Genomic DNA, 22569 nt, shown 5'->3' on the forward strand with positions numbered 1-22569 from the left:
ATACAAATTTTATCATGTAATAGGAACCAATTTCTAGAGGCAACTCAAATGGCACAGCAACTATTTCTTGTACAGACTTGTGAAAGCAGCTGTGGATACTTTGGGATAAATCGGGCTTAGATATAGAATCTACCTTTCAACTATGGCTCATTTGAGGGATGAACTTATCTCCTTTTATGCTTAAACCCCAATATGTATTACTGCTTCAGTTCTGAACATAATCCTATTACCACTTTGGAGACCTACCTGTGACTGGCAATCATCTTCCAGACTGGCAGGAGAGTCTTCTTAAATAGCAAATGATCCTGAACAGGGTCATCCTGGCTTAGATCAGTCCTATGAGGATAAAACATGAAGAAAAGAGACAGTAACTTCACAAATAATATTCTATCTCCCCCAGGTGGGTAATGAGGTTTTCTTAAGACATGCTCCTAATTAATATCTGAAGCTTTTTATCTCCCCTTAAGTTATCTGGCCAAGCAGACTTAGTTATTAATATCTATTGCTTTCTCTTTTAATTTTTTAATTTTATTTTTCTGAGACAGAGTCTTGCTCTGTTGCCCAGGCTGGAGTGTAGTGGCATGATCTCAGCTCACTGCAACTTCTGCCTCCCGGGTTCAAGCGATTCTCCTGCCTCAGCCTCCCAAGTAGCTGGGACTAAAGGTGCACACCGCCACGCCCAACTAATTTTTGTATTTTCCATAGAGATGGGGTTTTGCCATGTTGGCCAGGCTGGTCTCAAACTCCTGGCCTCAAGTGATCCACCCGCCTCAGCCTCCAAAAGTGCTGGGATTACAGGCATGAACCACCATGCCCAGCCAATTTTTTTTTTTTTTTTTGAGACAGGGTCTTGCTCTGTTGCCCAGGCTGGAGTGCAGTAGTGTGATCATGGCTCACTGCAGCCTCAACCTGCTGGGCTCAAGTGATCCTCCTGCCTCAGCCTCCCAAGTAGCTGGGACTCCATGCCACCATGCCCTGCAGCTAATTTCTGTATTTGTTGTAGAGACAAGGTCCCACTATGTTGCCCAGGCTGGGTATCTACTGCTTTCTAATAAAGATTTCATATTTAATCTAAATTGTAAGGTAAGAATGTGGAATTTGCCATCCAAGACTGTGAACTGTCATGAGATAAGATGTCTCAGATTGGGCCCGGCGCGGTGGCTCACGCCTGTAATCCCAGCACTTTGGGAGGCTGAGGTGGGCAGATCACAAGGTCAGGAGATTGAGACCATCCTGGCTAACATGGTGAAACCACGTTTCTACTAAAAATACAAAAAAAATCAGCCGGGTGTGGTGGCGGGCGCCTGTAGTCCCAGCTACTTGGGAGGCTGAGGCAGGAGAATGGCGTGAACCCAGGAGGCAGAGCTTGCAGTGAGCCGAGATCGTGCCACTGCACTCCAGCCTGGGTGACCGAGCGAGAATCCGTCTCAAAAAAAAAAAAAAAAAAAGTCTCAGATTGCAGATTTCCTGCTGTTTGTACGTCACAATATGTCATCTCTGCACTGTATTGCTCATACTTAAGGAGTTACAGAAAAGTAAATGAAGACATTCCTCACCAATCTACATTTTAAACTGTATCCTATTTGTGTACCAAAAATTGAAATCTAGGCTGGGCACAGTGGCTTAGGCCTATAATCCCAGTACTTTGGGAGCCTGAGGTGGGATTGCTTGAAGCCAGGAGTTCAAGACCCAGCCTGGGCAACAAAGCAAGACCCTGTCTCTATGAGAAAAAAATCTGCTCTTCAAAAAAAAAAAAAAATACATATATATATATGCATGGTTCAGCTGTATATCTTAAACAAAAAACACTAGAATAATTATTAGTTTTGCCTTTCCACAGACAACTGGGTGGATCTGGGATACACTGAAGAAAAAAAAAAAAAACAGTTCATACTATATTCTCTCAACAGATGGATCTGACACAGGCCGGAAAAAGAACAATTTATTTATTACCATAACAAAAATAACTTTGCTGGACGTAGTGGCTCATGCCTATAATCCCAGCACTTTGAAAGGCTGAGGCAGGAGAATCACTTGAGGCCAGGAGTCACAGATAAAAACAACTTTGTTTTTCTGCTTTAAAAAGTAATTCACTTCATGCCAGATGCAGTAGTTCATGTCTATAATCCCAGGACTTTGGGAGGCCAAGGCAGGGGATCGCTTGAGTCCAGGAGTTTGAGACCATTCTGGTCAATGTGACGAAACCCCGTCTCTAACAAAAATACAAAAAAATCAGCTGGGTGTGGTGGTGCACACCTGTGTTCCCAGCTATTCGTGAGGCTGAGGTGAGAGGATCACCTGAGCCCAGGAGGCGGAGGCTGAAGTGAGCCAAGATCATGTCATTGCACTCTAACTTGGGCAACAGAGTGAGATCCTATCTCAAAAAAAAATTAATATTTTTTTGGTTTCCTGTTAAAAAAAAACAGCCCCCATTAAGATCTGAAAATGTGTTCTTTAGTCCTATAATTATCTATACAAAGATAAGACAATTATATAAGCCAGGGGTGTCCAATCTTTTGGCTTCCCTGGGCCACACTGGAAGAAGAATTGTCTTGGACCACACATAAAATACACTAACAATAGCTGATGAGCTGGAAAAAAAAAAGGTCAGTGCATAAATCTTATAATGTTTTAAGAATTTGTGTTTGGACACATTCAAAGCTGTCCTGGGCTACAGGCTAGGGATTAGACAAGCTTGACATAAACAATCCCCTAAGAGACGTGAAAAAGAAACAAAGATCACAAACTTCAAAATAATTTTTTTCTTTTCTTTGTTTTCTTGTTTTGTTTTTTGAGACAGGGTCTTGCTCTGTCACCCAGGCTGTGTAGTGACATGATCATAGCTCACTGTAACCTTCACCTCCCAAGTTCAAGCAGTCCTCCTGCCTTGGCCTCCTGTGTAGCTAGGACTACAGGTGTATGCCCCTACACCCAGTAAATTTTGTTTATTTTTTGTAAAGATGAGGTTTCACTGTGTTGCCCAGGCTAGTCTCAAAATCCTGAGCTCAAGCAATCCTCCTGCCTCTGCCTCCCAAAGTGCTGAGATTACAGGTGTGAGCCACTGCGCCTGGCCAAATTTTTTCTTTAAAAAAATTTTTTTTTTAGCTTCTCCCTTGTCTCTTACATCAAAATAATTTTCCATTTCAAGTTCATAAAAGCTATTTTAATATTTTTAAAAGAGGTATAGTTTGGGCCAGGCACAGTGGCTCATGCCTGTAATACCAACACTTTAGGAGGCTGAGGTAGGAGGATCACTTGAAACCAGGAGTTCAAGACAAGCCTGGGCAATATAGCAAGTCCGGCCCTGTCTCTACAAAAAATAAAAAATCAGCTGGGTGTGGTGGCCCATGGCTGTATTCCCGGCTACTTGGAAGCCTGAGGTGGGAGGATCCCTTGAGTTCAGGAAGTCAAGCTGCAGTGAGTCATGATCATGCCCAATGCACTCCAGCGTGGGTGATGGAGCTAGACCCTGTCTCTATTAAAGAAAAAAAAAGCACCATAGTTTGTATATTAGGTATAGTTTGTATAATATTAGCTCTATCACCCAGGCTGGAGTGATACAGACTAGGCTAGATTACAGTGGCACAATCATGGCTCACTGCAGCTTGACCTCCTGGGCTCAGGCAGTCCTCCCACCTCAGCTTCCAGAGTAGCTGAGACTGTAGGCAAGTGACACCATACCTGGCTAAATTTTTTAAAATTTTTATTTTGTAGAGGCACGGTCTCCCTATGTTGCCCAGGCTGGTCTCAAAGTCCTGGGATCAAGGGATCCTCCTGCCTTGGCCTCCCAAAGTGCTGGAATTACAGGTGTGAGCTACCACACCTAGCCTTGAAAGACAGTCCTAATATTGATTAAACAGATTTGTTTTATAACAGGAGAGCAATATAGACTTCTATTTATATGATGTTAAAATTATATTTAATAATATTTTTTGTGTTTTCCAACTCTAATTTTCTTTAACTTATAAAAGTAATCCATTTCATGATTCAAATAGGCATAAACAGAAGTATGAATCTTAACAAACTTGGATGAAAGTCTATGCTTACAGCTTTGAGGAGGTAGCATGGCTGCAAAGTGTATCCACCAAGGGAGTCTCCTTAATGTTAAAGGCATCATCACACTTGCCTGAAGGAGGCTGGTCTTCCATCTCTGACACATATACTTCACCCTGGTCCTTCCTTTTGGATTCTTGCTGAGCCTCCCCCTAGGAATGCCAGGAAACAGGAAACTTTAGAAGGAGATTTACTTTCTGCATAGTAATTTTACTTGCATAGAGTAAATGAAGGCTGCCCTTAAGGTGAGGTCAATTATATAAAGCTACAAAAGAAATTAAAGAAAGCTGACTTAACTAGACCTAAGTTAATGAGTTCTTGGTAACAATCTTGCTGGAAGACTTTGACTCTGTGCCACTCACCTCCACCAAAATGGAAAAGCATTATTTGCCCAATTCTCATTGGATTCTTTAAAAATCATCATGATCACCTGGGGCCCTGGAGTTAACTACTCTAGCTGGCCAGATAATTTTTTTGTTTTTGAGACAGGGTCTCACTCTGTTGCCCAGGCTGGAGTGCAGTAGCATCATCATGGCTCACTGCAGCCTTGAACTCCTGGGCTCCCCCTGAGACTCCCAAGTAGCTGGAACTACAGGAACATGCCACCATACCTGGCTAATTTGTTTTTTGTTTTTTGTAGAGATGGTGTCTCCCTGTATTGCCCAGACTGGTCTTGAACTCCTGAGCTCAAGACATCCTCCTGCCTCAGCCTCCCAAAGCACTGGGATTACAGGCATGAGCCACTGCACCCCACCTGCCAGATAATATTAATAATGATGATGGTATTCTAAATTTTACTGATTGCTTACTACAAGCCAGGCACTGTGCTAAGTGCTTTACATGAATTATCTCATTTAAACCTCACAGCAAACCCACAAAATAGGGTGCTATTATTGCATTTCTGCAGAGAAAACTGAAGTTCTAAAATGTTCACTAACATGCTAAAGGTAACACAGCTAAAACTGGTGCTAAATCCAGAATTTGGATCCAGGTAGTTTAACTTTCTGGAGTCAGCTTATGTGCTCTAACTACTCTGTTCTACTTCCCTAGGCAGAAGACCAACAAGACAGCTGATTTAAATTACTTTCTTACCTCTTCACTCTCTGTGAGTAGTCCCTGAACTGCACAAATAACTGAGGGAGCTAAATCCACCTCTGGCTTTCCATTTTCTCCCAGTGGCTTTTCAGCTACTAAGGGGTCTCCTTTGGCTGAAAGCTCTTCAGTCTCTCTGCAGAGCTCCCTTTCTCCTTCGCTAGCTTTAATTTCCCTTCCTTCTTGTCTGGTACCAGATGGAGGGCAGCAGCCTTCACTTGATTCGTTGCTGCTGATGCACAAGGGCTCCATTAAATAAGCTACCTGCAATCAAAGTTTATTATTAGATGCATAGGAACACCAATGAAAATCATCATCCACATATCAACAATGCCACATGCTAACACTGTCACAGTGACTAAGTCTGAGAGGACAAAATGGTTTAATTAATACAGTCGTCTAAAATCTGCCAAATATCTTATATACACAGGCACTGGGCTGGTTGGTGGGGACACTACAGTGAACAAGAAAGATATGGTTCTTGCCTCTTCCAGGAGTTTATGTTCTAATTTTTCATCTCAAGTGTCAACTCTGATCAATTGGGAGTGGCTGTCTAGAATAAAGTGTTAAAAATTTTGTCTACCACAGACACTTGTAGAGAGAAGTGGCAACATTTGAAATGGATGCTTGATGATCTTGATCTAGGGTCTCCTAAATGTGTTCAGTAACAGCATACATATAACTCTCTGTCCAATTCTGTTTATTTCTGGTCCTCAGCCCTTAACCAAGGTAATGACACTTAAAAATAGTACCTTAAAGTCACAGCATTTTAAGCTTCAAGGAAAATTTGGGCAAGTATAACTTCCCACAACTCCAAAAGCATGAATTACAAGGACACTCATAAAGCAGTCCTTATGACCCAGGCCCCTAATGACTGAGGTATTAGAAATTCAGACAAAAAGCATGTATTTTTTTATTTTTAACTTTTTATTTTTGAGACGGAGTCTCGCTCTGTTACCCAGGCTGGAGTCCAATGGCACGATCTCAGCTCACTGCAACCGCCGCCTCCCGGGTTCAAGCGATTCTCCTGCCTCAGCCTCCCAGGTAGCTGAGATTATAGGCACATGCCACCAAGCCCGGCTAATTTTTGAATTTTTATTTTTATTTATTTATTTATTTAGAGACAGAGTTTCGCTCTGTCACCCAGGCTGGAGTGCAATGGTGTGATCTCAGCTCACTGCAACCTCTGCCTCCCAGGTTCAAGTGATTCTCCTGCCTCAGCCTCCTGAGCAGCTGGGATTACAGGCGCCGCCACCACGCCCGGCTAATTTTTTGTATTTTTAGTAGAGATGGGGTTTCACCATCTTGGCCAGGCTGGTCTCAAACTATTTGATATTGATATCAAACTATTGATATTTGACCTCAAGTGATCCGCCCGCCTCGGCCTCCCAAAGTGCTGGGATTACAGGCGTGAGCCACTGCGCCCAGCCATTTTTGTATTTTTAGTAGAGACGGGGTTTCACCGTGTTGGCCAGGCTGGTCTCAAACTCCCGACCTTAAGTGATCCACTGGCCTCAGCCTCCCAAAGTTCTGGGATTACAGGCGTGAGCCACTGCGCCCAGCCCAAAAAGCATGTATTTGGTGCATATTCTGTATCAGCACAAAGTGCTGAGGACATAGCAATGAACTTAATCCCTGCCACTGTGGAGCTTATATTTTAGTAAACAATATTAAGAGTGGTAGAAGCATGTAAGGATAAGCATTCTCTTAGAAAATTGAGGCTCTTCCAGCTTTGGAAATAAGAGCTCACTGTTACCTCAGAGAGAAAGTGGAGGAGGTTCTGGTGGCTGGCTTCCTTTGCCACTTCCTGAGATTCCTCACTGCCTCCGTCCCCAACAAGCAGTTCACTAGGTTCTCTCCCTGGGCTGCTTTCCTCTAGTTCCTCAGCCTCTGGATCCTCAGTTTCCCTCCAGTTGCCCACATCAAGATCCAGACTGGAGTCCCATGAGCTGAAGAGGGACCTGCAGTCATTGCTCAACTCAGAGTCACTGGGATAATCCTGTTCAGAATCCAGCCAAACCCACTCATGTCCTATCTGTAAATACACAGGAAAAAATGCATTAAATTCATTCAAATAAATATTCCTGAGGCATCTCCATCTCCCGAGTTCAGTAGAAAAATAAGGGGCCAGAAATTTATTTGTATTCAAGTATTCATCATTAGGAAGAATTAAAATCTTGCTGAAGGGAGACATGAGATGAAATTATATTTGTCTTTGGGAATAAAGAAAAAGTCCCATGTCAGTATAACACAGATATTACACCATACAATACAGTATAATAGAGACATTAATATTACCTAATAATTATTTTTACTTGGAATTCCTCATACTCACACTGAAAGAAGGGAAAGAACTGGAGCATAGCTAGCTCAATTATTTTCCCCTAGCCCAAATCATCCATAACTAAACTGGAAGGCAAACAAATTGAGGGGGCAGGGGATATTTTCCTCAGTGTATAAACATTTTTAACCTATGAACCATTAAATCTTCAAAACACACTTTAGGATTGCCTTTGGCATCCTTCTGGTCATATCCAACTTGATATTGAGAAATACCAAGCTTAAAATATATCTTCCCTTGCTCTCATTACATCACTATCTTGGTTTTCTTACATCTTCCTTTGTCCTCTCCCTTTTACAACTTTCAATAAATCCCTACCTTCTATGTTCCTCTTGGTCCTCTGCTTTCTTATTAATGTATTTTTTAAAAATGTATATATACTTTGAGGTTTCAACTTTGACCTCTATTCAGGTGGCTCCCAAATCTCTCTACCTTTACTTCTTATATGAATTCTGGTCTCATTTCTCCAGACATCCAAAAGTCAATTCCCTTTAGATGCTCTACCACCTGCTGTAACATTTCTGAAATAAAAATCGCATTTCCTCTATCTCCAAAATCACTGCTTCTTCCCAATTTCCTTATCCCCGTCACCATTTTCTTTCTTTTTTTTTTTGGAACAAAGTTTCACTCTTGTTGCCCAGGCTGGAGCACAATGGCCCAATCTCGGCTCACTGCAACCTCTGCTTCCTGGGTTCAAGCGATTCTCCTGCCTCAGCCTCCTGAGTAGCTGAGATTACAGGTGCCCGCCACCACACCCGGCTAATTTTTGTATATTTATAGAGATGGGGTTTCACCAGGTTGACCAGGCTGGTCTTGAACTTCTGACCTCAGGTGATCCACCAGCCTTTGCCTCCCAAAGTGCTGGGATTACAGGCGTGAGTCACCACACCTGACCCCATCACCATTTTCTTAGTCTACAGAACCCACAATTCTGTTTTGACCCTTCCTTCACTTATATTCAGTAAGCAAGTCCTCTTCCCAGTTTTCTTCCACAATAAGTTTTCTCAGTGTCCATCCTTTCCTGAACAAATGCCATAGTCTCCTAGTCAGCTTTTCTATCTTTAATCCTATCTGCTCTCAACAAATAGTTATTCTACTCAAGGCTTTATAACAGCTATCACCTCAAATATAAATTTCTCAATCTGCCAAAGTCCTCCACAAATTTAGCCTTATTTTGTTCCCTTCACTCACATGTACACCTCCTTATTCCTTAGTATAATCCCTGTTCTAATTACATTTGTCTCCGTATTGCCACCCACCACCCCCACCAGATGCCTACACCTTCCATTCGGTTTGCTAGTCTCATTTATCACCTTCTCTACCAACTCAAAACGTATGTCCTTTAATGGACCTTTTCCACACACTTCTCCCAACTTTTAGAGCTTGTGTTTGTATCACGTGCCTGTTTGCAGACTGCTTTGGGACTACAGTATTATTTTTTATTTTCCTTTCTTGTTTGCAACATGTCCATGTAACAAGGAATTTCATGTTCTAGCTCCTGGACTAATTGAATACCTTTCCATCGCCTCACAAAGACTATCTTCTCTTCCTTAGCATCCTAATATAGTTCTATTAAAGGCCAAAAGATCTGCGGCTTCTAATCGTATCCTCTTAAACCCCTTTCTCAAGAAGACTTTGACTATTAGACCAGGCTCCAGTGTGACATATTATCTAAATATTTATTTTGTTATGGCCGGGCGCGGTGGCTCATGCTTGTAATCCCAGCTTTGGGAGGCCGAGGCGGGCAGATCACGAGGTCAGGAGATCGAGACCACGGTGAAACCCCGTCTCTACTAAAAATACAAAAAAAAATTAGCCGGGCGTGGTGGCGGGCGCCTGTAGTCCCAGCTACTAGGAGAGGCTGAGGCAGGAGAATGGCGTGAACCCGGGAGGCGGAGCTTGCAGTGAGCCGAGATTGCGCCACTGCACTCCAGCCTGGGCGACAGAGCGAGACTCCGTCTCAAAAATATATATATATATATATATTTATTTTGTTATAAAGTGATATTCATCTAATACTCATTTTTTCATCATAGCCATCTGTTTATAATAAAAAGTTCATAACTTTTTTTTTTTGAGATGGAGTCTTGCTCTGTCGCCGGGCTGGAGTGCAGTGGCTCGATCTCGGGTCACTGCAACCTCTGCCTCCCAGGCTCAAGTACTTCTGCCTCAGCCTCCCATGTAACTGGGATTACAGGTGCCCACCACCACGCCTGGCCAATTTTTTGTATTTTTAGTAGAGATGGGGTTTCACCATGTTGGCCAGGCTGGTCTTGAACTACTGACCTCAAGTGATCCACCCGCCTTGGCCTCCCAAAGTGCTGGGATTACAGGCGTGAGCCACGGTGCCCGGCACTATTTCATTTCACTATTGAGTTTTAAAAACGTTGGCTGGGCGCGGTGGCTTACGTCTGTAATCCCAGCACTTTGGGAGGCCGAGGTGGGTGGATCACCTGAGGTCAGGAGTTCGAGACCAGCCTGACCAACATGGAGAAACCCCACCTCTACTAAAAAAACCCACAAAATTAGCCGGGCTTGGTGGTTGCATGCCTGTGATCCCAGCTACTTGGGAGGCTAAGGCAGGAGAATCGCTTGAACCTGGGAGGCGGAGGTTGCAGTGAGCCGAGATTGCGCCATTGCACTACAGCCTGGGCAACAAGAGTGAAACTCCGAATTAAAAAAAAAAAAAAGTTTAGTTGGCCAGGGGCAGTCACTCATCACTTAAAAAAAAAAAACTTGGCCGGGCACGGTGGCTCACACTTGTAATCCAAGCACTTTGGGAGGCCGAGGCGGGCGGATCACGAGGTCAAGAGATCGAGACCACGGTGAAACCCCGTCTCTACTAAAAATACAAAAAATTAGCCGGGCGTGGTGGCGGGCGCCTGTAGTCCCAGCTACTCGGAGAGGCTGAGGCAGGAGAATGGCGTGAACCCGGGAGGCGGAGCTTGCAGTGAGCCGAGATCGCGTCACTGCACTCCAGCCTGGGTGACAGAGCGAGACTCCGTCTCAAAAAAAAAAAAAAAAAAAAAAAAAAAAAAAAAAAACTTTAGTTATTAATAGAAGTTGGACTAGAACTGAGATTTTAAATTTTGGGGTGTTTTTTCTCTGTTGCCCAGGCTGGAGTGCAGTGGCATGATCTCAGCTCACTGCAGCCTCAACCGGTCAGGGTTGTGATCCTCCCACCTCAGCCTCCAATGTAGCTGGGACCACAGGTGCATGCCACCACACCTGGCTAATTTATTATTCGTAGAGACAAGGTCTTGCTATGTTGCCTAGGCTGGTCTTGATCTCCTGGGCTCAAGTGATCTTCCTGTCCTGGCCTCACAAAGTTCTGGGATTACAAGTGTGAGCCACCGTGTCTGGCCAAATTCAGTAATTCTTAAAACTGGACTTAGCCTTCAAACAGCAATGTTAAAACTATATTTATTTGAGAAAGGGTCTTGCTTTCACCCAGGCTGGAGTGCAGTGATGCAATTATAGGTCATTGCAACTTTGAATTCCGTGGCTCAAGAAATCCTCCAGCCTCAGCTTCCCGAGTAGCTGGGACTACAGGTGCACACCACCATGCTGGGCTAATTTTTTTTTTTTTTTTTGAGAGAGGGTCTCACTTTGTTGTCCAGGCTGGTCTCAAAACTCCTGGGCTCAAGCAATCCTCCCACCTCAGCCTCCCAAAGTGTTGGGCTATTTTTTTTTTTTTTTGAGATGGAATCTTGCTCCGTCGCCCAGGCTGGAGTGCAGGGATGCGATCTCAGCTCACTGCAACCTCCGCCTCCTGGGTTCAAGTGCTTCTTCTGCCTCAGCCTCCCAAATAGCTGGGACTACAGACACGTGCCACCAGGCCCAGCTAATTTTTCTATTTTTTATAGAGACAGTTTCACCATATTGGCCAGGCTGGTCTCGAACTCCTGACCTCGTGATCTGCCAGCCTTGGCCTCCCAAAGTGCTGGGATTACAGGCATGAGCCACCACGCCCAGCCGCCAAGAACTCTTATACAGAGTCTTTAACCATAAAAACAGGAAAGAAATGGTAACACACTATCCTAGAAATACCATCTGCAAAGATAGCATTAAGTGAGACAAATGTTCCTGAGATAAGGGTCAAAGCTACCTATCTCCATGCTCTAATCTTCTTTAAGCAATGCCATGAACAGAATTCTGAAAACCTTTTTTCCCAAACATTCAAGAAAACCTGAATAAGGAAGTCTTTCCTGCGCAATGCAACACTTTAAGGTATATTAACTATAAACTCAATTCTGGTTGCTTACCTTCTCACACTACAGCAAGCAGTTCGTAAGACCACTTTTCCCCTGTAACAATCTCATTCCTACAAATGAAATAGTTATCATGCAGAAGAAACCACAAGTTTCAAATACACACACACACACACACAGAGAGAGAGAGAGAGAGAACAAGCCAAAGGGTAGTTTTTTCTTTTTTTCAGTTTATTGTATACACACACATTTCACAGGTGTTTGTTTTTTTAAAAAGTCTGTACAATTGACAAGACAATACAAACTAGCTACAATCTGCTAGCTACACATTAGGACATTAACATAGCCCATGGTTCCTGCCCTAAAACAGGCAATTGTGCTACTCCAACTCTCTAAGAGAGATTTTCCAGCTCATGTCGTGTGGCCCAGGTACCTCCTCTTCTGTAACTTCCACCTCTGGAACTGGGCCCGCAAGCCCAAGCTCTATCCTGTTTACTTTTATTTTAGGTTCGGCTCAAAGAGGGTACTCTGAGGCTTCACTTTTTCATCTTCATATCTGCTTCAATGGCACAGCGGCGTCCCCTGGTTCCTCCATCCTAGATGACAGGCAGAGAAAGAAAGGGAGCATGAGTTGGTCAGGAGACAAGAGACAGTGCAACAGAAAAGTTGGGGATTTGGTTTCTTGGGGGAGAGGGGAGAAGAGAATCAGCAGAAAAATCCAGAGGGATGAGGGGCATATTTCTGTCTTCCCACAGAGTGGCTAAAGAACACCTGGTAGTTTATGAGAGGAAATGTAGGATGGAATATCTTGCTCATGCCCACTACAAAGGTCCTTGGAATTCACCTAGGGTCCCACAGAATGACTATTAGTCATCCCACCCAGGCCCAAATCATGTGCAAAGGAACAGGAGAGTAAAAGAAAGGTAGGAGAGTCAGAACGGGCAATGGGTAGTGAGGTTCTTGACTAACATACCTGTCCAACTGTTGGTCCCTATAAGAAAGGCCTTTCCTGCAGACTGACCCTGGCACTAGTTCCCTAGCACCTCCTGACAGTGGTTTTCCATGAGATCAGGCAATTAGAAGGCTTCTTTCCATCTGCTGCTCTCTCCCTGCAGCCCAGCTCCTTCCTCTTGTGCAATATTTTGCTGTCTTCAATAGATAAAAGATCCCATTAACCAGCCTTGCAATAGCCAGCCAAATGCTTTGCTTGGGGGATCCAGAGTCACTGTTGTAGGCCAATAAGAAACAACGGAGATTATAATGTTCTGTCTGTGGTACAGCCTGTAGGCAAGATGAATTACTGAAACCTTTGCTGGGCCAAGCCATTTTTACATTTCTAATATGCAAGGACTCTAAAATTTTTAGTCCATGAACATAAGTTGCCCATGAGGCAACAGGGAAAATAAAAAGGTGGTAACCTTGCATGTGTATAATGCTTTTCTTTTTTTTCCAAGCCAGTTTCATATCTATTATCTCATTTTATCCTCACAACATCCCTGTGAGGTAGGCTGGACAAGTACCTCATTACATTAGCTTCATCACACACCAAGGAAAACAATGCCCCAAGAGATTATCCAATGACCTTAAGACCATGTAGTTTTCTAGCCTGATGCCCTTCCATTACATCATACCTCACTGTCCCATAATGAACAACACAGAGTCAGAGCCAGTTAATTTATGGAGGAAAGTAATAAAAGTCTTTAGGCTAGCTCTCCTAAGCTTATCTGTAATTCCAGCAGCCACTATTGATGCACTAGTCACTTTTTTTCTTTGAGACAGAGTTTCGCTCTTGTTGCCCAGGCTGGAGTGCAATGGTGCAATCTCAGCTCACGGCAACCTCCGCCTCCTGGGTTCAAGTGATTCTCCTGCCTTAGCCTTCCGAGTAGCTGGGATTACAGGCGTATGCCACCAGGCCTGGCTAATTTGTTTTTTTTTTTAGTAGAGATGGAGTTTTTCCATGTTGATCAGGCTGGTCTCGAACTCCCGACCTCAGGTGATCTGCCCACCTCAGCCTCCCAAAGTGCTGGGACTACAGGTGTGAGCCACCGCACCCAGCCGCAGTGGTCATTACTGAGAATGTTTTTTCTTTTGAGACAAGGTCTCACTGTCACCCAGGCTGGAGTGCAGTGGTATGAACAGTGCAGCCTTGACCTCTTGGGCCCAAGTGATACTCCTATCTTAGCCTTCTGAGTAGCTTGTGGTTAGGGGCCAGAGGTGCGCACCACTCTGCTGCACAGCTAGTAGGGTTTTTTGTTGTTGTTGCCGTTTTTAAATTTTATAGAGACAGGGTCTCCCTACGTTGCCCAGGCTGGCCTCAAACTCCTGGGCTCAAGCAATCTTCCACCTCAGCCTCCCAAAGTGTTGGAATTATAGATGTAAACCACCACACCCAGCCTATACTGAGTTCTTTAGCTTAAATTTTACTAAGTGTTTGTTACATTAGTCTTGCAACTTAATTTTAGGAGACAAGAGAAAAACTATGTGCTGAGTACTGCCATTATGAGAAACACTGTTAAAAAGCCAGCTAGCAGCTCCTGCTCTGACCAATTTTAAATTTGTTAAGAAAAGAATTGGTAAAAGGTGAAGTCAGGACATGACGAGCAGGTACATCCCAGATCCTTCACCCCTAGAATACATTTCAGCCCAGTGATCTCAAAAACAGTCCCTACCCAGCCCACACACACACACATGCAGAAAGACAGGAATGCAGAAGAAAAGAGTTTCTTATTCATTGACCTCAATAAACAGAAGTTCAAGACACTGCCACAGTCTGCATGTTGGATTTCCCTCTGCCACCCACCTCCATTAAGAGCTGAGAATCTTTGTGGCAACACCACCCCTTGCAGCCATTCAATACTTACAAAGAGAGAGAGAAGGAAGGCAGGAGAGCCCATTGGGACACTGTCCTGTTAGAGGACAAACAAACACTGATCAGGTTCCACAGAAACTCTCAGCCACAAGCACCCCAAACCTCAGGACAGAGACACAAGCACCACACACACAAGGACAAAATTTAAAAACTCAAGAACAAGAGGAAAGAGATCCAAAAGCAATCTGTCCATTACGCCTCTAGCACAGAAACTGATGGTCCCCAACTGCTGCAGGCTAAGCCATTTCCCCCGCCTTGAGAGCACTCTCCCAGAGGAATTAATAATTCCCCTACTCACGATTTCTCCCATGTGACTGGGCCTTTCGGTTACAACAGGCTTATTCAATGTTTAGATGGGTGCAAACCACCACCATTCTAACATCTATGTGTCTGTATATCATTGGAATCTAGAAGCCCAATACCAAGTAGTAACATAAGGGTCCTTGGATGCTTCAGACTTCTACTACTGGAACACTGGCACACAGGTTCCTTCCTGATCGCCTCACCTTCTCTGAAGCATCCTGTTTGCGGGTAGAATCTCTCCCTCGAAGACTTTTAGCACTGATCCCAGACTCGGATGTTTGCATAATCAACTGTGTGGCCAAGAATTGCTGTAGAGAGAAGAAATAGGGTAGGCCATGGAGACCTGATTTAGTAGGGACAAATTAAGTACACTTTAAGCATTGTAAATAGAACTTTGTATAGTACTCTTCTGGCTCAAATATATTTTGACTGATTGGAAGTTTAGCATATTAAGTTTTAATTTTAGTTGCGATAGGGATGCTAAAGAATCAAGTAGCCCTAACTTTTTTTTTGCTATAATATAGGATCAAAATCTCTATCCTCCAGGAATGAGAAAAAGAATAAAACTAGAATGAACCAAAGATCATTCAGCAATTTAAGTAATTTGACAAATCATGCAAAGATTTGCAACATTCTTCCAAGTTCAACACCCCAAAAAGTACCTGGTAACGCAATCACAGGATAAAAGCAGGGAAAAGGAAAGGAAAAACTCTTATTTGCTGATCACCTACTATGTACCAGGTACTTAATGTAATTAAAAAATATACATTCGCGATTTTTAAAAAAATTTAAAAACTTTATGAAACTGCAATTAATTGCCCAAGAAAGGTAGAATATTGTATCACAACTCTTTCACACCAAAGAAAATAAAAATAAGAACAAAATATTATGTTTTCAATTGTGTCCCTGATAGCTATCCAAGTAAAAGCCACAGCAACCCTTCTTGGCATCAATATGAATCCTCCCCTTGATTATTTTAGTTTCATCCTTGCTGAAACACAAAGGATCCTCAAAGTACCTGGATCTGTTCCAAGACATCTCGCTGCATCTCCACTGCCATGTGATAGACATCATGGTCTGAGCTATTGTACATTACAGCATTCTGAAACATCAGCATAATGTCACGCTGAAATTCAGCTGTGCTTCGGATCAGTCCATTTTCTATGTTTTTCTTAATAGTTGACAAATCCATAGGCCTAAAAAAAAAGAACAGAGGTAAGTGGCAGTGGGGGTGGAAAGAGGACTCACCTAGATCTCTGAATACATTATCATACAGACTTTCTCATATATACCTTAATTCTCAGCTGCCAGGACTTAAATGCTAACCCCTTATCCCAAAACATGCACTTAACCCAAGAAACAATCTATATAATCAGCATTGAGAAAGGTAATAAAGGGAGTTTTTTATTTAGTTTTTTTTTTGGAGACAGGGCCTGGATCTGTCACTCAGGCTGTAGTGCAGTGGCACAATCATGGTTCACTGCAGCCTTGAACTTCCAGGCTCTTTCCCACCTCAGCCTCCCAGGTAGTTGAGACTACAAATACGCAACACCACACCTGGCTAAGTCTTGTATTTTCTGTAGAGAGGGGGTTTCGCCATGTTGCCCAGGCTAGTCTTGAATGCCTGGGCCCAAGTGATTCACCCACCTCAGCATCCCCAAAGATTACAGGTGTGAGCTACCGCTCCTGGTGGAGATTTATTCTCTTAGGCTATCAGTGGTGATCCAGCCACTGGAATTATCAGTTTATCACTCAGTGCCCCTTATAGCAAAATCATGGCCGGGCGCGGTGGCTCACCTTGTAATCCCAGCACTTTGGGAGGCTGAGGCGGGCGGATCACGAGGTCAGGAGATCGAGACCACGGTGAAACCCCGTCTCTACTAAAAAATACAAAAAATTAGCCGGGCGTGGTGGCGGGCGCCTGTAGTCCCAGCTACTCGGAGAGGCTGAGGCAGGAGAATGGCATGAACCCGGGAGGCGGAGCTTGCAGTGAGCCAAGATTGCGCCACTGCACTCTACCCTGGGCGACAGAGCGAGACTCTGTCTCAAAAAAAAAAAAACAAAACAAAAAAAACAAACAAAAAAAACCATAAACTTACTTGCTAACCTTTCTATCGAAAGCAAAACTTCACTAAGACTGGACAACTTATAATTCAGGCAAGTTACCATGCTAGGTGGACCATGGCTCACCTTTGCACAATGCTGTGGTAGCCAGGTGCTATGTCATCTGTAACAGGCTGCAGGAAGACATTGGCATACCTGTCCAAAAGGAATAAGGTGCAATTACTGACATTCTCCAGAAGCACAGGAAGGGAACTTACTCTAAGTAGCTGAAGGTAGTAAGAACCAATACCAGCAGTTCCACAGAAGCCTACTCAGACTTTTTTCCAGTCACCAACAATGAAGAGTAGGAGAAAATGAACCTACTGATTGGTAAAGCCCACTCACCTATGATTAGCTGCAGCTCTCCATACAAGCATGATGGCTTTCTTCCAAATTTTCTGTGCCTGAATAGCTTCCTGATCCTCACTACAAACAGAGCTGAAACAGAGATACAGCAATTCCACTAGGCACAAGTTAAAAAATAAAAATTATAATTCTCTCTTTTTTTTGAGACAGGGTCTCACTCTGTCCCCCAGGCTGGAGTGCAGTGACGTGATCATGTTCACTGCAGCCTCAACCTCCCAGACTCAATCCTCTCACCTCAGCCTCCCAAGTAGCTGGGACTACACCAAGTAGCTGGCACACCACCATGCCCAGCTAATTTTTTAATTTTTTTGTAGAGATGGGGTCTCACTGTGTCGACCAGGCTGGTCTACGAACTCCTGGGTTCCAGCGATCCTCCTGCCTTAGCCTCCCAAAGTGCTAGGATTACAAGTGTGAGCCACCATGCCCAGCCCTAATTATTTCTTGTCAACTGTTTATTCCAGGCCAAAAAAGGGAAACACTAAAGAAAAGATCAGGCCAGGCACGGTGGTTCATGCCTCTAATTCTACTGCTTTGGGAGGTCAAGGCAAGAAGACTGCTTGAGGTCAGGAGTTCAAGACCAGACTGGACCACATAGATCCTGTCTCTTAAAAACATTTTTTTTAGGCCGGGCGCGGTGGCTCACGCTTGTAATCCCAGCACTTTGGGAAGCCGAGGCGGGCGGATCACGAGGTCAGGAGATCGAGACCACGGTGAAACCCCGTCTCTACTAAAAATACAAAAAATTAGCCGGGCGTGGTGGCAGGCGCCTGTAGTCCCAGCTACTCGGAGAGGCTGAGGCAGGAGAATGGCGTGAACCCGGGAGGCCGAGCTTGCAGTGAGCCGAGATTGCGCCACTGCACTCCAGCCTGGGTGACAGAGCAAGACTCCGTCTCAAAAAAAAAAAAAAAAAAAATGTTTTTAAATAAAAATTTTAAAATAAACAAAAAGGCCAGGCATGGTGTCTCACGCCTGTAATCTCAGCACTTTGGGAGGCCGAGGCAGGTGGAACGCTTGAGTTCAGGAGTTTGAGACCAGCCTCGGCAACATGGCAAAACTTGGTCTCTACTAAAAAAATTTTTTTTAATTAGCAGGGTGTGGTGGCGCAAGCTGGTAGTCCCAGCTACTAAGGAGGCTGAGGTGGAAGGATTGCTTGGGCCTGAGAAGTGGAGGTTGCAGTGAGCTGAGATCACACCACTGCCCTCCAGCATGGGTGAGTCAGAACAAGAAAAAAGAGAAGGAAAGGAAAGGGAAAAGAAGAGAAAAGAAAAGAAAAGAGAAAAGACAGGAAGAAGGACGGACGGACGGATGGAAGGAAGGAAGGAAAAGATCCTCTCCTTCTCACTTTCACTGCCTTAGCCTCAAAGAAAGAATCTCAGATACTCACAACTGCGAAGAAGCAGGGCTGCTGGGGATGGAGTCTGCCAGTGTGTGTGACTGTAGTGTAGCATTGTGTATGCTGAAGCCATCATCACTCTCGCTCACAGGAGGTTCATTATCCATTTCTGACAAATAGCCTTCTCCTTGATCCTCTTCCTTAGGCTCCTCTAGGCTGGCCGCTTCACTGACACCATCTTCCTCCTCATCCTCACCTGGGGCATCCTTAGATACAGTATGCTCCAGTTAACAAATGCAAGCAAAGCTATCCAGCAAAGCATCATTAAACATGATCTGTCTTTTGGGTTAGAATTAGTTCTAGAAATGACCTCACGCTGTTTCCTGACTTAGCTGTCTATCACTTATACTACCATCTACTTACAGACACTGACTTAAGTAATTTAGAACCTGGACAAAGAATAATACCCAGGATCTTTTAAAAAGAAAGAAAAAAAAAGCTACTTACTTAAGACTAAGCTAAGAGGCATTCCTTCTTTCCCCTTGCTCGAGAGTAACTCTGACCCTGGGTATAAAGTTATCAAAAATAATTTTTATTTTGTGTCTCATCTGATGGAGCAAGCTCACATCACATTCTTTAAGCCTCTGTTACTACTGCTTTAATAATTCTAAAAAGAAAACTCTGGATGATTCTGTTTGGATAGTCTAATTAATAAACTTGATTCCCGTATGTTCTCCTTGGCTCTGGTAGCCTTATTCACTCCAAATCACTCTTAAGTGTATCAAGGCTTCTTAAGGACTGGGTGATATTCACAAGCTGTTTCATATGGGAGGCACCTGTTGCTATAGTACTCCCATTACGCCTGTCTACTGCAGCTTTTCCCCACGCAACTCCATACCAGTCTCTTATCAGAGAATAAAGATGTGACTTTACTGAAATTCATTAAAAAGTAGTGCTATAGGGAAATCTAATCACATGGCAAGAGGAATAAAGAAAAGTCTGAAATACCTTTATCTGGCTTCCAAAAATAGTCCCTGATTCTTCTTTCAATGAGTCTGCAGAGGAGAGAAAGACTACCTGAAGATTTTTCCACCTTAGCCTTCCCCTTCCTATGGACCATAATCCCCTGCAGCTCTCCTTTCCATGCTGACCTGTTCTACCTCCTCTACTTGCCCACAACCCACAATCCCTCAGAAGCCAAAGCAAATGATTTCAAGTTAGTGAAAGAGGACTTTATTTACCTGACATTTCAAACTTATGCTGAGTCTCTGCCTCTAAAGGATCTTCAATGGGATTTGAGCCATGTGATGGAGACAACATGCTTTCAGGGGATGCCTGAAAACCAGAAAAGAAAAAACACCCTAAGTACTGGTAAATCGCTATAGCTCACACAACTTTATTCTTCAATGATAATGAGACCATAGAAGAAATTCTAAGTCCTATTCATGTAATGTGACTCCAATGGTCACCTTAACAGGAATAAGTATATCTAATCACAGCGTTTGGGCTTTGGACACATCAAACATGTCAGAACTCGGGAATGCAACTGGAAAACCAAAAAGCCTAAGCTGTCACTTCTTACCTAAGGTATAAACCTCCATCTCCCCAGCCCCGATCTTTATTAAGTACCTCTGCCTTCACGTTTGTAAGTGGAGTCTCATCGCCTTTCCCAATGGCAACATCTGCTTCAACAATCTCTCCAGCTGCAGTACTTCCCCGTTCCTCATCTAAGTCCTGACTCCTGAGTTCTGGTGGCTCCATACTTGTGGCTGGAACAACTCCAGCTACTATTTCGGCTCCTGAAATGACTGGCTCTGGTTCTGCAGGTTCCACCTTGATCTCTGCACTGGGCTCCCTGATGTCCACCAGTTCATGTATTCCCTTGTTTTCTGTTTCCTCAAAGTCCAGTCTCTCTTGCTTGACCGTCATTTCTGGTGCAGGGAGAGGTACTGGTTTGTCCCGCTCCTGCTGGATAGGATGCTCCCAGGGGCCAGGCAGGGACTGAGGATCATCATTTTCTTCACAGAATGACAGTGCTGCTTCCACTGCTGCCACATCAAGCACTTCAGGATGATCATCTACCTGTCCCACAAAACACAAGACTATTGAGGTCACAGAAAGAAGCCCAAGTCCTTCAATTTTTGTTAGCACCAAATGTGATGGCTTGAATCTGCAGCTTTTCACTCCATTTTTTCCATGTAGTGGGGGCAAACAATGAACAGGCACCTGTCCTGTGCAAACCAGTAACATGGGTAGGCCTGGGGAGATGACTAGTATGTTAGCACCAAAGGGCTACAAAGATGGAGATGGGCAAAAGTAGGAGAGTTGTTTAAGTAATTCTTACTGTAAGAAGCAAAGCAGCCAACCATGGTGGCTCATGCCTGTAATCTCAGCACTTTGGGAGGACGAGGTGGGTGGATCACTTGAGGCCAGGAGTTTGAGACCAGCCTGGCCAACATGGCGAAACTCATCTCTACTAAAAATACAAAAAAATAGTGAGGCGTGGTGGCATGTGCCTGTAGTCCCAGCTACTCAGGAGGCTGAGGCACAAGAATTACTTTAGCCTGGGAGGCAGAGGTAACAGTAAGCCAAGTTCGTGCCACTGCACTTCAGCCTGGATGACAGAGCAAGACTCTGTCTCCAAAAAAAAAAAAGAGCAGCAGCAGCAGCAAAGTGAGGCTGAAGAGAGAGGCCTATGTAGGACCCATGAGATTCTTTGGGGCTTCGCTGAATAATTACCTTGTCCTCAATGATCGCAATGATGTCTCCAACAGTCTCAAAATCCAGCTCTTCACCTGTGTAAGACACAGCAATATCCATCTTCTCAGCCAGATCTAATTCTTCCTTCCCATCTATGCTGGGAGCCTTTGATCCAACAGGAGCCTCTGCTACCCCTGATCGAAAACATTCTTCTTTGATAGAATTGATGATCATGGATATTTCACTGCTGTCCATGGAAACAGTCACAGTATGTGGATCCCCCACAGCCTCCATGGGAACACAGTTATCGGGTTGACTCACTGAATAACAGAAAGAGAAAAGCATCTCAGAAGCTTACTGGGTACAAAGTGACCACCTTGAGATCACATCAGCGCTACAGACAGATGTCAAATATCCAAACACTTAAGGTCAGAAAGAGTTATCAACATGTGCCTATGTTTTCTTCTCCCCAGTTCTATCTAGAAAGGTGAGAACATATTCTCAAGCCTGCTCACATCTGTATACTTAGCCTCTTCCTGCAATACATAAATGCCCACCCACCTCTTCTCACATCTATTTCTAAGGATATTTATTTCTAAGGATAAAGATGGCACATGTCTATGTAGAACAGAGAAGAAGCATCTGAATTGGAGCTGATGCTCTTGGTCATTTTTCTCTAACTAAAGCTCAAAATGAAATTTTAGACCTAGTGGCTGCTCAGGGACGCACCTGGAGCTACACTTTCAGTAGTGGAGACAGCCGGAGCAGAGGATGGTGCTGGCAGCGCAGGCATCATGACAATGGTAGCTTGGGACACAGACTCTACAGGGGGTGGCACAAGTTTAACTGGAGGCTCACTGGCAACAGTAGTGAAGGAAGCAAGAGGTGTGGTGAACTGTGTAGGACCAGCTTCTAAAAGCCGGGAAAGAGTGGGAGCACCTAACATATAAAGAGGTACATAAAATGAAGTAAGAAGAAAGCACATAAATAAGAAGCAATAGCTACTTGAAGACTCAACTAAGAAAATTCTTATGGTCTCAAAGGATAAGAGCAACTCTGCATTGAATAAGTTCATCATCTATATCCTTACTCTCTCTAACCTTACTTAAGATCTTCCTCCAAGTTAGGAATGAACCAAAGCACTAGAACACACAACATATATAAAAAATGGGTGGTAAGGCCAGGTGCAGTGGCTCAT

The 22569-nt window shown here is 43.9% G+C and overlaps 1 protein-coding gene across 7 annotated transcripts in view; it reads right to left on the bottom strand.

Annotated features, from left to right (window-relative positions):
- BRD8 (bromodomain containing 8) overlaps window positions 1–22569 on the bottom strand; it is a 41246-nt gene that overhangs the window by 6109 nt on the left and 12568 nt on the right. For 3 of the 7 annotated variants that reach the window (XM_032157993.2, XM_058441242.1, XM_058441240.1), the window contains 15 exons: window positions 22101–22310; window positions 21411–21691; window positions 20301–20753; window positions 19913–20006; window positions 19680–19726; window positions 18723–18937; window positions 17318–17410; window positions 17060–17128; window positions 15888–16065; window positions 15073–15177; window positions 14559–14603; window positions 6902–7180; window positions 5146–5409; window positions 4048–4205; window positions 247–336 (listed from right to left, as the gene is read on the bottom strand). In XM_032157993.2, the coding sequence (XP_032013884.1) occupies window positions 247–336; window positions 4048–4205; window positions 5146–5409; window positions 6902–7180; window positions 14559–14603; window positions 15073–15177; window positions 15888–16065; window positions 17060–17128; window positions 17318–17410; window positions 18723–18937; window positions 19680–19726; window positions 19913–20006; window positions 20301–20753; window positions 21411–21691; window positions 22101–22310 (2581 nt within the window). Of the gene's footprint in view, window positions 1–246; window positions 337–4047; window positions 4206–5145; window positions 5410–6901; window positions 7181–11907; window positions 12294–14558; window positions 14604–15072; window positions 15178–15887; window positions 16066–17059; window positions 17129–17317; window positions 17411–18722; window positions 18938–19679; window positions 19727–19912; window positions 20007–20300; window positions 20754–21410; window positions 21692–22100; window positions 22311–22569 lie in introns of those variants that run through there. The other 4 variants (XM_058441243.1, XM_058441241.1, XM_032157994.2 and 1 more) reach the window with 4 other exon arrangements.

The sequence above is a fragment of the Hylobates moloch genome, unplaced genomic scaffold, assembly GCF_009828535.3.
Source record: "Hylobates moloch isolate HMO894 unplaced genomic scaffold, HMol_V3 SCAFFOLD_6, whole genome shotgun sequence".
Taxonomy (NCBI): domain Eukaryota; kingdom Metazoa; phylum Chordata; class Mammalia; order Primates; family Hylobatidae; genus Hylobates; species Hylobates moloch.